Genomic DNA, 14,042 nt, shown 5'->3' on the forward strand with positions numbered 1-14,042 from the left:
TCCTCAGACACGGTTCAAAAGAAGAAAGCAAAAGAGCACAGCGTCCTGGAGTCTCACCTAGGACTCGTTCTGTTATTCTCACGTTTCTGATCATTTCACACAATTATTAGCAATGGGGGAGGGAAGGGGCAGACAGTGTTCCTTCCTAGCCTTTGCGTTCTTCCAGATTAACTGCACTGACTGGAGTCCACACGTGTATATGCACACACACACATCAGTGGCACATGTGCATTGTACACACATGCCAGTGGCACACACGTGTACACACCAGCAGCACGTGTGTACATACACCAGCAGCACACACGTGTACACACACCAGTAACACGTGTACACATGCACACACAGTGGCACACATGTATACACACACCAGCAACACACACATGTATACACACATCAGCACACATGTATACACGTGCACACATGCACACACATGTACACACATACCAGCAACACACACGTGTACATACGCACACACAAGCAGCATACACATGTGCACACACACCAGCAACACATGCATCCACACCCATCAGCAACACACATGTATACACACACACCAGTGGCACACATGTGTACACACCAGCAACACATGTGTACACATGCACACACCAGCGGCACACGTGTACACACACATACCAGCAGCACACACATGTACACACCAGTAACACGTGTACACATGCACACACAGTGGCACACATGTGTGCACACATACACCAGCAACACACACATGTATATACACACCAGCACACATGTATACACATGCACACATGCACACACATGTACACACATACCAGCAACACACACGTGTACATACGCACACACTAGCAGCATACACATGTGCACACACACCAGCAACACATGCATCCACACCCACCAGAAACACACATGTATACACACACACCAGCAACATACAGGTGTACACAACCAGTGGCACACACGTGTACACACATCAGCAACACATGTACACTTGCACACACCAGCAACACACACGTGTACACACACCAGCACGTATGTGTACACATGCACACATCAGCAGCACACATGTACACACACACCAGCACACATGTGTACACACGCACACATCAGCAGCACACATGTACACACACACCAGCAACACACACGTGTATATATACACACACACACCAGCAGCACACACATGTACACACACACCAGCAACACATGCATACACACACACCAGCAACACATGCATACACACACACCAGTGACACATGTACACACACACCAGCAACACACACGTGTACATACACACACCAGCAGCACACACATGTACACACCAGCAACACACATGTATACACGCACACTAGCAGCTGGCATGAAGAGCAGCTTCGCCTGGTCTTCCTCCAGTGCCCTTGAATCCCTGCGCCCTGGATTTCAGGAACACAGGGTTAGAGTACTCTGTGACGTGTCTTACACTCTCTTTTTCTCTCTCTCTCTTCCCCTCACATTTTTGTCCAGCAGGACTCAGTCTATTAAAGGAGCAGATTGCTCTGATACCTCTTTACTCCCAGCCTCATCTTCCAGACCTCTCTCGTTCTCTCTTTCTGTTAACGGAATTCACAGACCCCCCTCCCAACCCCCACACCCCTTCTCTCTTCCTTTTACTTCAGCCTTAAAAGGTGATCTCAACGTTCATCTGAGTAAGGTGTAGCTTGACTAGACTCACCCTTCAGCAGATAACAATTATAAACTCTGAACAAAATACAAGGAACAAAAATAGAAAGGCACTTGAAAGTAACCAAAAGCAGGCAGCAACAACCCTTGAATCAAGAGAACTGCATTGGGTGCGATACACTTTTAGATGGCTTTTCCAAAGGGTACTCCCCAGTCTGTCTGGAGTGCAACAGCTAGAATTCAAGCAGAAGGCTGCAGCTGTCACCGTGAAGTGTCAGAGAACAGAATTTGGGTTTCCAGAGTGTCTGGAAATGAAGAGGGCTAGCCCAAAAGCAGGGAGGCTAGACCGCAAATCTGTATACAAACTCCTCTCCAATTCCTGGCTGACTCCTGAACCCTGCAGACACAGGGGAGCCTCGAAGTGCCCCAGTGGAATACGACACTGGAAAGCCAAAAGCAGGATTTCAGAGCAGGATCTCAACACGGGATCTCAGCTCTTGCACGTGTAGTAGGGACAGTTTGGACTGTGAGTCACACAGAGGTGGAGGGACTTGATAAACACCTCGGGATTTCCTTTGAAAGCACAGAAGAACTACACCTTAGGAGTAAAGACTGTCCTAAGACCAAAAGATTCACTCTAGGCCTAAAGGCGAGACAGACCCACCCAAACAAAATGTGAATTCAAGCCTCTATACACTCAGTTCTTATCAACCAATCATTTAACTACTGCTTAATATAAAAACACTCTTCAAAGGAAGACAAGAGTATCTATGGCCTATCCCTCAAATATTCGGTATACAATAAAATTGTTATGATCCAGCCATTAGAATTAGAATGACTTTAGTGCAGACATTGTAACTGTGCACAAGGAATTAAAGGAAAAGATATTCATAATGAGGGAATAGATGGAGAATCTCAGCAGAGAAATGGTTAGGGCTTGGTCAAAGAACAGAGCCCCTGTGAGTGATATGAATGTAGGATTTTATTCTAGGGATTAGACCTTATGAAACTGTGGGAGCTGGTGATGAAATCTATGGAAAGCTGGTGTCTGCATCCAGTGGTGAGCTTGAAGTCACTGTAGGTCAGCAGGACCAGCAGTTGGGAAGGAAATTTGGATGAGATGTGGAAGAAAGCAAGAACGAACTGGAACTCCTGAGGAAAAAGAGGAATCCCTGGAAACAAACTGAAACCCACATCTGTCACTCACCAACACTACCCATAAGGATGGCAGATGACCTGCAGGCGGAGCCAGTGCCCTCCACGAGGAGCTGCGTCCTCATCAGGCTAGGTCTCAGGGAAACTAGAGGAGGAGAGCCAGCAGCAGGTGGCTTTGAATCTGGCTGCAGCCCCATGCCAAGAAAGCACAGCAGTAGGTTACAGCGAAGAGTGGCAGAGCCTGGTATTCTGTGCGGACTTCAGTGTGCAAAATGGCTGCCGCTGCACTTCCATCCACAAATCTCACACACGCTTCTCTTTGGCCGACCCTGACTTGAAACCACACCGGGCATTGAGTCCGGAAGTGTAGTTCCAGCTTAGCTAATTTGACACGGTACAAAGTCATTATAAAAACCAAACGGGAATTTTTTCTTGCTTTAGACCTGCTTTTCAACTGTGTATATTTAAGGTGCACAGCATGCTGAGCAGTCGTCCCTCAGCATCCATGGGGATTGGACCAGGACACCCCACAGATACCAAAATCCGTGGATGCTCCAGTCCCTTCTGCTAAATGGTGTAGATTTATGTGTAATCTACACAGTCCTTCCTAGTACGTTAAATCATCTCCAGACTACTTATAATACCTAATACAACGTAAAGCTACATAGCTAGCTGTTACACTGTATTGTTTAAGGGATAATGACAAGAAAAAGTTTGTACATATTCAGTACAGATGCAACTATCCTTTTTTCTGGAACACTTTTTGATCCACAATTGATCGAATCCAGGGACGTGGAACCTGTGGAGATGGAGGGCTAGCTGTGCTTACTTTGATATACAAAGTGAAGTGAAGAGATGACTATAGTCAAGCAAATTAGCATACCCACCATCTCATATAGTTACCCTTGCTTTAGCGTGTGGGTGGTAAGGGCACCTAAACTCTATGCTCTTGGCCAGTTTCCAGTATACAATACAATACAGTACAACGAACTCTAGTCCTTATGTTGTACATTAGAGCTCTAGCCTCAGTCATCCTAGATAACTGCAACTTGGTACCTTTTGACCAACGTTTTTTCATTCCCCGCCTCCCACTGAGCTTTCACCTGCTGCTAGTAACCACCATTTTTCTCTGTTTCTATGCATTCCATTTTTATTTTAGATTCCACATATAAGTGAGATCACGCAGCATTTTTTTCTGTGTCTGGCTAATTTCACTTAGCATAATGTGCTCTAGGTTCATCCATGTTGTAGCAAATGGCAGAATTTCCTTCTTTGTTAAGGCTGAATAATATACCTTTGTATTTATACGCACCACAATTTCTTTATGCGTCCATCAACAGATACTTCAGTTGTTTCAATATCTTGGCTATCAATGGTGCAGTGAACATGGAAGTGCAGATATCTTTATGAGGTAGTGATGTCCTTTCCCTTGGGTATATGCCCAGAAGCAGGACTCCTGGGTCATATGGTAGTTCTACTTTTCATTTCTTTAGGCGCCTCCATATTGTTTTCCACAGTGGCTGCACCAACCTACATTCCCACCAACAGTGTATAAAGGTTCCCTTTCTCCACACCCTTGCTTACACTTATTTCTTGTCTTTTTGGTAAAAGCCATCCTAAGAGGTATGAGGTGGCATCTCACTGTGGTTTGGGTTTGCATTTCTCTGATGATCAATGATGTTGAGCAGCTTTTCACATATCTGTTGGCCATTTTATGTCTTCTTTTGAGAAAGGTCTATTCAGGTCCATATTTAAATCAGATTATTTGGATGTGTGGGGTGTTTTTTTTGTTTTTTTTTTTTGTTTTTTTGCTGTTGAGTTGTGTGGGTTCCTTATATATTTTGGATATTATAAAATATTTGCAAACCATATACTTTATAAGACTTTTATGTCCCTTATAGAATGTGCAAATATTTTCTCCTAATCCATAGGTTGCCATTTCATTTTATTGATTGTTTGCTATGCAGAAGGTTTCTAGTCACTTTTTATTTTAGCTTTTGTTTCTTATGCTTCCAAATGAAAACTTTAAAACCGAAAATTACCACATCTGAGATGAAAGCTTTACTGGATGGGCTGACCAACAGGTTGTAGAAAAAAGGGACAGTGAACTTAAAGATAGATCAATAGAAATTATCCCATTTAAAAAACAGGGGGAAAATGGGGGAAAAGACAGAGAAAGAAATAGAACTTCAGCAACCTGTGAGATGGTATCTAGTGGTCTAATGACATGTTCTTGGAGCCCTAGAAGGAAAGGAGAAAGACTGAAGCAGAAAAAAGTGTATTTGAAAAACTAATTGGCAAAAATGTCCTGAATTTGATATAAAACAGCAATCTACAGATCCAAGAATCTCAGCAAACCCCAAGCAGGATAAAAAGACAAAGAGAACCACACCTGGGTACTTCATAGTCCAGTTACTAAAATTCAAAGGTACAAGAAAATCTCCAAAAAAGCTAGAGGAAAAAAGATGCGTTACATAAAGAGAAACAATAAGACTGCCATCTATAAGAAACAACAAAATAACATTGTTAAAGTGTCCAGAGAAGAAAAAACTGTCAACTCAAATTTCTGTAGAAAGAGAAAATACCCTTCAAAAATAAGGATAATGTCTTCAATAAGGACATTTTCAGGCCAGGGCAGTGGCTCATACCTGTAATCTCAGCGCTTTGGGAGGCCAAGGCAGAAGGATCACTTAAGCCTAGGAATTCGTGACCAGCAACCAGCCTGGACAACATAGGGAGATTCCATCTCTACCAAAAAATACAAAAAAAAAAAAAAAAAAAAAAAAAAAAAGGAAATTAGCCAAGTGTGGTGGCATGCGCTTGTAGTCCCAGCCACTCAGGAGACTGAGGCGGGAGAATCACTTGAGCCCAGAAGGTTGAGGCTGCAGTGAGCTGTGATCATGCCACTGCACTCCAGCTTGGGCAACACAGTGAGACTATGTCTCCAAAAAAAAAAAAAAAAAGACATTTTCAGATAGAAGGAAACAGAGGTTTCATTACTATCAGACCAGCAGCAAAAATGCAAAAATGCTTCAGAACATTCTTAAGGCTGAAATAAAGTGACATCAACTGGAACTGGGGTTTACAGGAGAGACTCAACCATACTGGAAACGATAAATAACGTGGGTTAATAAAAGATTGTATTTTATTTATTCTCTTAATTTCTCAAAAAGACAACTGACTATTTAAAGCAAAAGTTTCGATGTCGCATTGTGGGGTTTGTAATATATGTAAGTGTGAAATATATGGCAACAGTAGCACATAGCAGAGTTATCTCAAAATTTTAAAGTTAATTTGACATTGAAAAAAATTAATCAATCCGTGCAATTTATTACATTAACAGAATAAAAAAGAAAAGACAGAGGGTAATCTCAATAGATGCTAAAAGAGCATTTGGCAAAATTTAACAGAGAACAGAAAGAAACTTCTTCCCTCTGATGAAAGGCATCTATGAAAATCCTGCAGCTACCTTTTAATGGTAAAATATTGAACACTCTCACCCTAAAACTGAGAAGAAGACAAGGAGGACTTCTCACCACTTCTATTCGGCCTTTCACTGTACCTCCCAGCCACTGCTGTAAGGCAGGAAAACAAAATAAAAGGCACAAAGACAAGGAAGGAAGAAGTAAAACTTGCCTTCATTCATGGACAGAAGTATTGTTTCCACAGAACATCCCAAGAATCTAGAAAGCAAACACTAGAACTAATAGGTAAGTGTAGCAAGTTCACAGAACACAATTTTATAAAAATTAATTTTATTTGCATATATAGCAGCAAACAGAAAATGGTATATATTTGGTCCAGGAATGCCACCGTCCCTCAGGCCGGCCCTCAAGCCAGCGCCCCGCCGCCGCCTCCCCATGCCCCGGCTCCCCGGCTCCCCTCGTCTCCCGGGCTGCCTTGCGCCGTGGAGCCCCCGGCTGCCCCTGGTGCTGCTGCTGCCGGGCCTCGCGCATGGTGCATCCGCAGTGGACGCGGTGAAAAAGGGCAACGGGACAGCCTGCATCATGGCCAGCTTCTCTACCGCCTTCTCCATGAACTACGACTCTAAGATGGCTCTAAGCACGTGGCCTTTGACCTGCCATCAAATGCAGACAGCGGCCCTTGCGGTAAAGCGAACACTTCCCACCCCAGGCTCGTGATGGGTTTTGGAGGAGGACAGACACTGACCTTCCATTTCCCAAGAAATGCAACACGTGACGGCGTCCAGCTCACGAGTTTTGTTCACAGCTTGTCAGACACACACATTTTCCCCAGTGCAAGCTCCGAGGAGATCAAGATGGCGGAATCTCTACCAGGTATCAAGGCACCCAGGTCGGCATGACCAGCGAGACCATCAGGCTCCACGGTGGCCCCATCCGGGCCCAGCTTTCCAACAGGGAATAAGATACAACTACGTTTGTGCGTCAAGGGAGAGACGCGCCGCGAGCAAGACGCACCCGCCCAGCCAGGGGGCCGCGAGCCGCTCCGCCCCTCCGCGCACCGGTACAGCGACGGTGGCTCCCACGGGACCTGCCAGCGCGGGCCTGCGGCTGAGCCTCACCAGAGCAGAGTGACCACATGACGGTGACCAGACCGTTCCACATCAGCCTGCGCAAGACCTCACCCACCTGGGCGCACCGTCCTGGGCCTCCAGTGCGGGATGAAGGCAGGTTCCAGCCAGATTTTCCTACGAGTCTCGCTCTGTCGCCCAGGCTGGAGAGCGTGGCGCGATCTCGGCTCACTGCAAGCTCCGCCTCCCGGGTTCCCGCCATTCTCCTGCCTCAGCCTCGGCTCACTGCAAGCTCCGCCCCCCGGGTTCACGCCATTCTCCCACCTCAGCCTCCCGAGTAGCTGCGACCACAGGCGCCCGCCGAGATCCCACTTTTAAAGCTGCCAACGACTCCCTGCGAGCACTGCAGGCCGCCATGGGCAGTTCCTACAGGTACGAGGCCGGAGCGTGTCCGCGGCACGAGGCCATTTTCAATCAACATATTCCCAATGTGGGGCCAGGCTTTCAGGGTGGAAGGCAACCAGGTCGGAGCTGCGGAGGAGCGTCTGCTGGACGAGAATAACACGCTGGTCCCCATCGCCGTCCGCGGCGCCTTGGCGGGACTGGTCCTCCCCGTCCTCAGTGCCCACCTTGTCCGCAGGAAGAGGAGCCACCCGCACGGCAGCAGGCACAGAGCTGCTGGGGTCTCTGCTCATCTCCCCGGGCTTAGGGCTCTGAGGCCGAGGCACACTTCCTGGCAAACGTTTCTCAAATGTGCTTCATCAAATGTGATGTTCATCTTGCAGCGTTTGCTGTACACAGCAGAGTAACTATGGAAATGACGGTGTAAATTTTGCTAACTGGGTTAAATATTTTGCTAACTGGTTAAACATTCATAACCTCTAAGGGAGGGTGGGAGTGCTTCTCAAAATTGGCACTGGCTCCATTGTCATTTGACTTTAAAATGTCCAGGGTTGGTTTCTTCAGTCTTTACTGCACTCAGATTTAAACCTTACAAAGGGAAAGTCTCCGGCCTTCACGCTTAGGAGCCTGAAGCTCGGCTCACTGTCAGGCTGACATGCTCATGATATTACAAACAGTAGAGAGGGAAAATCCTAAGACAGAAGAACTCCAAAGATAAACGGGCCTGGCTGCCTTTTAAAGATGAACTGAAGCACTCCAAACATTTATCTTTGGACAGGATGCGCCTGGCCACACACGGCTGGCAGCCACGTTCCAGCGAAGGCACCTGGTGGCATGCCCTCGGGCGTTTCCGAAACTCTGCCACTCAAGGGCTGGCACTTTTTAATATAGGAAAATTGGGTTTTTGTTTGTTTGTTTTTTGTAAAGTGATTTTCAGTCTTCTGTTGACATTCAGGGTGATCCTGTTTCTGCGCTGTGTACAGTATTAGATAGATGCTGTCTCTACTGATGTGTCTGCTGTGGCTTGGGAGGATTGTACACAGGACCAGCTCACATAATGCATTGCCTATAACAATGCTAACAAAAAGTCTCTTTCTTTAAAAAGGCAAGAAAAAAAAGAAAATGAAATATTTTAAAGTTCCAATGACAATAGCATCAAATAACATAAAATACTTAGGAATAAATTTAACAAAGGTATATATGACCTCTACACTGAAAACTACAAAACATTGCTGAAAGAATATCAAAGAAAAAAATAAATATAGAAAGATATAACTATGTTTATGGGTTAAGATCAGTATTGTTAACACATTCATTCCCCCAAATTGATCCAACGCAATCCCTAACAAAATTTGAACAGACTTCTAGGAAGAGACAAGCTGGTTCTAAAATTTATATGAAAATGCAGAGGACATAGAATAGGCAAAATTATCTTGAAATAGAAAAACAAATTTGGACAATTCACAGTATCTGATTTCAAAACTTACTATAAAGCTACAATAACCAAGTTGGGTGGTATTGACCAAAGAATAGACAAATGGGTCAATGACCTGAACAGAGAACCCAGGAATAACCCATACATATATTATCCATTGATTTTTCAATCAAGACGCCTCTGCAAATCACTGGAGAAAGGCAATCTTTTCAACAGATGGTCCTAGAACAACTGAATAAATGTATGGGGGAGGGGAATCATTGAGCCATAGCTCACACCACACACAAAAACTCATCTGATGAATCATAACCCTCACTGTAAAAGCTAAAACTGTAAAGCTTTTACAAGAAAAAATAGGGGAAAATCTTCTTAACCTTAGGATATGCAAAGATTTCCTAGACAAAAACACAGAAAACACTAAACATGAAATAAAATTTGATAAACTAGATTTCATCGAAAGTAAAAGTTCTGCTCTCCAAAAGGCACCAATAAGAAAATGAAAAAGCAGACAGACTTGTATCCAAAATGCCTGAAGAACTCCTACAGAGCAATAACAAAAAGACTAAAACCCAGTAAAAAAATGCTCATAGTACTGAGCAGACACTTCATAAAGGAAGCTATGCAAAGATGCTCAACATTATTAGTCATCAGGGAAATGCAAATCAAAACTACAAGATTGAGCTGAGCACCGTGGCTCATGCCTCTAATTCCAACACTTTGGGAGGCCGAGGTGGGCAGATCGCTTGAGGCCAGGAGTTCGAGACCAGCCTAGCCGACATAATGAAACCCCGTCTCCACTAAAAATACAAAAATTAGCTAGGCACGGTGGTGGATGCCTGTGGTGCCAGCTACTCAGGGGCTAAGGCATGAGAATTGCTTGAACCTGGGAGGCAGAGGCTGCAGTGAGACAAGATCTCACCACTGTACTCCAGCCTAGGCAACAGAGTGAGACTCTGTCCAAAAAAAAAACTGCAAGATTCTATTCACCCTCTCTATAATGGCTAAAATTTAAAATACTAATAACACCAAATACTGGCAGCGATGTGGAGAAATTGGAACTCTCAGACATTGCTAATAGGAGTATAAAATGGCAAAACACCTCTTGGAAATTGGCAGTTTTCTTATAAAGGTAAACATACATTTACCATGTGATCCAGATTCCATTCCTAGGTTTTTACCAAGAGAAATGCAAGCACATTTTCCAGGATATTTATGGTAACTTTATTCATTGTAGCCCCAAAGTAGGAAAAACCAAAATATACCAAAATATCCATCAATCGGTGAGCGTAGAAGCATCCTGGGCGGTGTCCACACACTGGGATACTACTCAGTAGCAGAATGGAACAAACTACCGGACACACAGCAATATAGACAGATGCTGAAAACATTATTTTAAACAAACAAAAAAAAATGTTTGTGTGTGTCATACCATAAGAACAGGCAAAACCAATCTATGGTGACAGAATCCAGAACAGAGTTAGCTTGTGAAGGAATGGGATGGGATGGACCAGAAGGGGTAGGCAGAGAGACTGGAGAGGCTGTTCTGTATCTTGACGGGGTGGTAATCACATGGCTGGATACATGTATCGAAGCTAATTAGGTTATATGTGTAAGATCTGTGCATTCCACCCTTTTCTTCAATAAAAAAAAGATAGGCCAAGCACGGTGGCTATGCCTGTAATCTCAGCACTTTGGAAGGTCGAGGCAGGTGGATCACCTGAGGTCAGGAGTTTGAGACCAGCCTGGCCAACATGGAGAAATTCTGTCTCTACTAATAATACAAAAATTAGCCAGGCATGGGTGGCACGTGCCTGTAATCCCAGCTACTCTGGAGGCTGAGGCAGGAGAATTGTTTGAACCCAGGAGACGGAGGTTGCAGTGAGTCAAGATCACACCACTGCACTCCAGCCCGGGTGACCAGAGCAAGACTCCATCTCAAAAAAAAAAAAGGTAAAGATAAAAAGATGATCTCCAGTTCTGACACTCAAGCCAGCTGCTCCTTGGAGCACAGGGCACCCGACTCCCCCAAGACATCTTCCAGGACATCCCATGACTGCTGCAATGGAGAGAAGCTACAGAGAGGGTCTGACTGGGCAGAGGAGCAGGAGGGCATTGCCAGGGGATGGGTCCAGTTTTGAGAACGGTGCATTCTGATTTGGCATAAAGCCAGTTTCCTAGAGAAAGCAAGGCTTTTGTCGCCATTCTCTCCCTCTGTGTCCCTTCTGACACCTCACTCCAATTTCCAAAATCAAACAAGGAAAGTCAAAAAGAAGTAAAGGGAATAAGAACAAGTCCTGAGCCAACTGCAAAATATGTGCCTTTCCCAATGACACGAACTTGTGTGGTGGACAGGACAATCCACAGAACCTCAGCACCCCAAATGCACCCTCACGGAAGCCTCGTGCAAGAGAGGCCATGGACAATCCTGATTTACAAATGAGAACACGAAGGCTTAGAGAAGTGAAGTAACTTGCTCAAGCGCACACAAGTCAAAAGTGGCTGAGCTGGGCTTCAATCCTGGTTCATCTAAGCCCAGCCAGGCCCTTAGCCACTTCTGTACTACCTGATGTCCTAGTTTATACAAAGTAAACCAAGGCTAAAAGATGGCAGCACTAAAAGAAAAAGGAAGTTGTGAAAGGGTCCCATGGCCCGGTCACGGATGACAGTGGAGGGAGAATGGTGCGCCCCTTCTCCCTGGGCGTCTTTGAGGGCAAGGAGGTTTAAGCAGATTGTGTATGTATACATTGGCTCCAGAAGTTCTTAGCACACACTCACGGCCCCAGTCTCAACCCTCTAGGAACCCTGGAGTCATGGTCTACATCGGCACTGCCCAGTATAGCCACTAGCCATATTTGCTAACTAAGTTTAAATTTATGTTAACTAAAATCTAAAAATTCAGTTCCTTGGCCACACATTTCAAGTGCTCAATGCTGCTTAGGGACTACTGTGATAGGAGTGCAGGTCCAGACCTTGATCCTGAAATCCAGGCCACGCCCCAAAGGGCTGCAGTTTGCTGCATCGAGAGGATCTGCCTATGGGTGTCACTAGGATGAGCTGTGCAGGGGGTGGTGAGGGAGGAGACAAGAAGGCGGGGGACTGTACAGTGGCTCGATGAAGACCCCAAGAGCCCTGGGAGGAGGTGGGGGCTGGGGGCCGCTCTTCTCTGCATAAGCACTCTTTCCTTGTCTACTCTTTCAGAAGCGAGTTCTTTTCCTGACCAATGACTACTTCTTCACCGACATCAGCGACACCCCTTTCAGGTGAGGGACACAGGCTTTATTTGCAGGGGGTGGGGGTTGAACATGAATACCAGCAACTCATATTTAGTTGGCAATTTTGTGGTCATAGCAAAAGACCCAGGTCAGCATTCAGGAGACTTGAGGTCTAGACCTGCTTTGCCAGTGTAGCCTAGAATGCAGGTTCCAGAGCTAAATTGCCTGGACGTGAACCCCAGCTCTACCATTTACAGGCTGTGTAAACTTGGTCAAGTGTATGGTCTGTGCTCTGCTCCTGTGGGCCCCAGGCGAGCTCTTCAGTTGCCACTGTTACTTCACTGTTCCTCAACATCCATCAGCCAAGCTGCCTTAACAGGCCATTTCCCCCAGGGCAGTGAGCCCGGTCTCTGAGAAGAGGCTCTGAGGTCCAGTGCTCCCTACTTTACTGATGCGTCACCTCTGCCTCCTACAACTCTCTTAACAGGCCTTTGAGTTTCACTTAACCTCTCTGTGCCTTAGATTTCGATCTGTAAAATGGGGGTGACAATAACAGCTGCTTCTTGGTGATGTTGTGAAGATTAAGTGATATCATCCACTTAAGATCCTAAAGCAGTGAGAGGATCAAATTGGAAGATCTCAGGTTCCATGTAACTGTAGAAATATTTGACTCTAGGTATTAGGCAGATTAGGAAACAAGTGGCCGCTACCTCTGAATTATCTGACTTCTCCATAAAGCCCTGGTTCCCAGCCCTGACTGCTCATTGGAATACCTGAGGAATTATGTGAAGTTGCCACTTCCCAGGCTTCATCCAAAACCAATTTTTTTTGAGACAGGGTCTCACTCTGTCTCCCAGGCTGAAGTGCCGTGGCACAAACAACTTACTACAGCCTCCACCTCCTGGGCTCAAGCAATCGTCCCACCTCAGCCTCCCGAGTACCTGGGACAGTATAGGAGTGTGCCACCACACCACACCAATTTTTTTATTTAAAAAAATTTAGAGTTGGGGTCTCGCTGTGTTGCCCAGGCTGGCCAGACCAATTTAATCGGAATTTCTAGGGGTAGAGCCCATGCACTCGCATCTTTTAAAGCTCCCCAAAAAAGTCAGACATCTAGCCAAGGCTCAAAACCGATGTTCAGCCAAACAGAGTAAGGCGCAGCAGGACTCTCCAGGTGGGAGAGGGAGCTCCTGTTTGTAGGACCCCCTGTGGAACAGAGACTGTTCTACATTGCAGGGGATCCCTGTGAGGTTCAGGACGTCCCTTGATGAAAATGGGAGCTGAGAGCGTTCTCGGTCTACAGAATGGCCAGGGTCCTGCTCAGGAAGGGAGGCTGCTGGGAAAATAGACGCCCTGCCTCCGTTCTGGAGGGGATGGCTGCAAGGCCAGAGGCAAAGAAGGGGGCGTGAGGAGTACACCACTCGCCGTGGGTACAAAAAGCCCATACACCTAGTGTTGGTGAGGGCAAGGACAAGACCCTGGAGACAGGCCGGCGTCTCTGCTGCTAAATGAGTGCCTTCTCTTCTCTCCCCACAGTTTGGGGGTGGTGCTGTCCCGGGGCCACGGAGAATACATCCTTCTGGGGAACACGTCTGTGGAAGAAGGTGGGTCGGCACCAGGGTCTGAGGGACAGTTAAGTGGAAAATAAGGGACTCTCACAGGACACAGGGCCAACCCCAACCAGAGCCAGTGTGATAGCCTCCCTGCTCCCAGGCTC

General features: G+C 46.0%; 1 protein-coding gene across 1 annotated transcript in view; it reads left to right on the plus strand.

Annotated features, from left to right (window-relative positions):
• Positions 1-14,042, plus strand: part of CACNA2D4 (calcium voltage-gated channel auxiliary subunit alpha2delta 4) — a 133,583-nt gene that overhangs the window by 55,287 nt on the left and 64,254 nt on the right. The window contains exons 19-20 of the mRNA XM_025401758.1: positions 12,312-12,373; positions 13,862-13,929. Coding sequence (XP_025257543.1) covers positions 12,312-12,373; positions 13,862-13,929 — 130 coding nt within the window. The remainder of the gene's footprint in view (positions 1-12,311; positions 12,374-13,861; positions 13,930-14,042) is intronic.

Source organism: Theropithecus gelada, chromosome 11, assembly GCF_003255815.1.
Source record: "Theropithecus gelada isolate Dixy chromosome 11, Tgel_1.0, whole genome shotgun sequence".
In the NCBI taxonomy this organism is placed as follows: domain Eukaryota; kingdom Metazoa; phylum Chordata; class Mammalia; order Primates; family Cercopithecidae; genus Theropithecus; species Theropithecus gelada.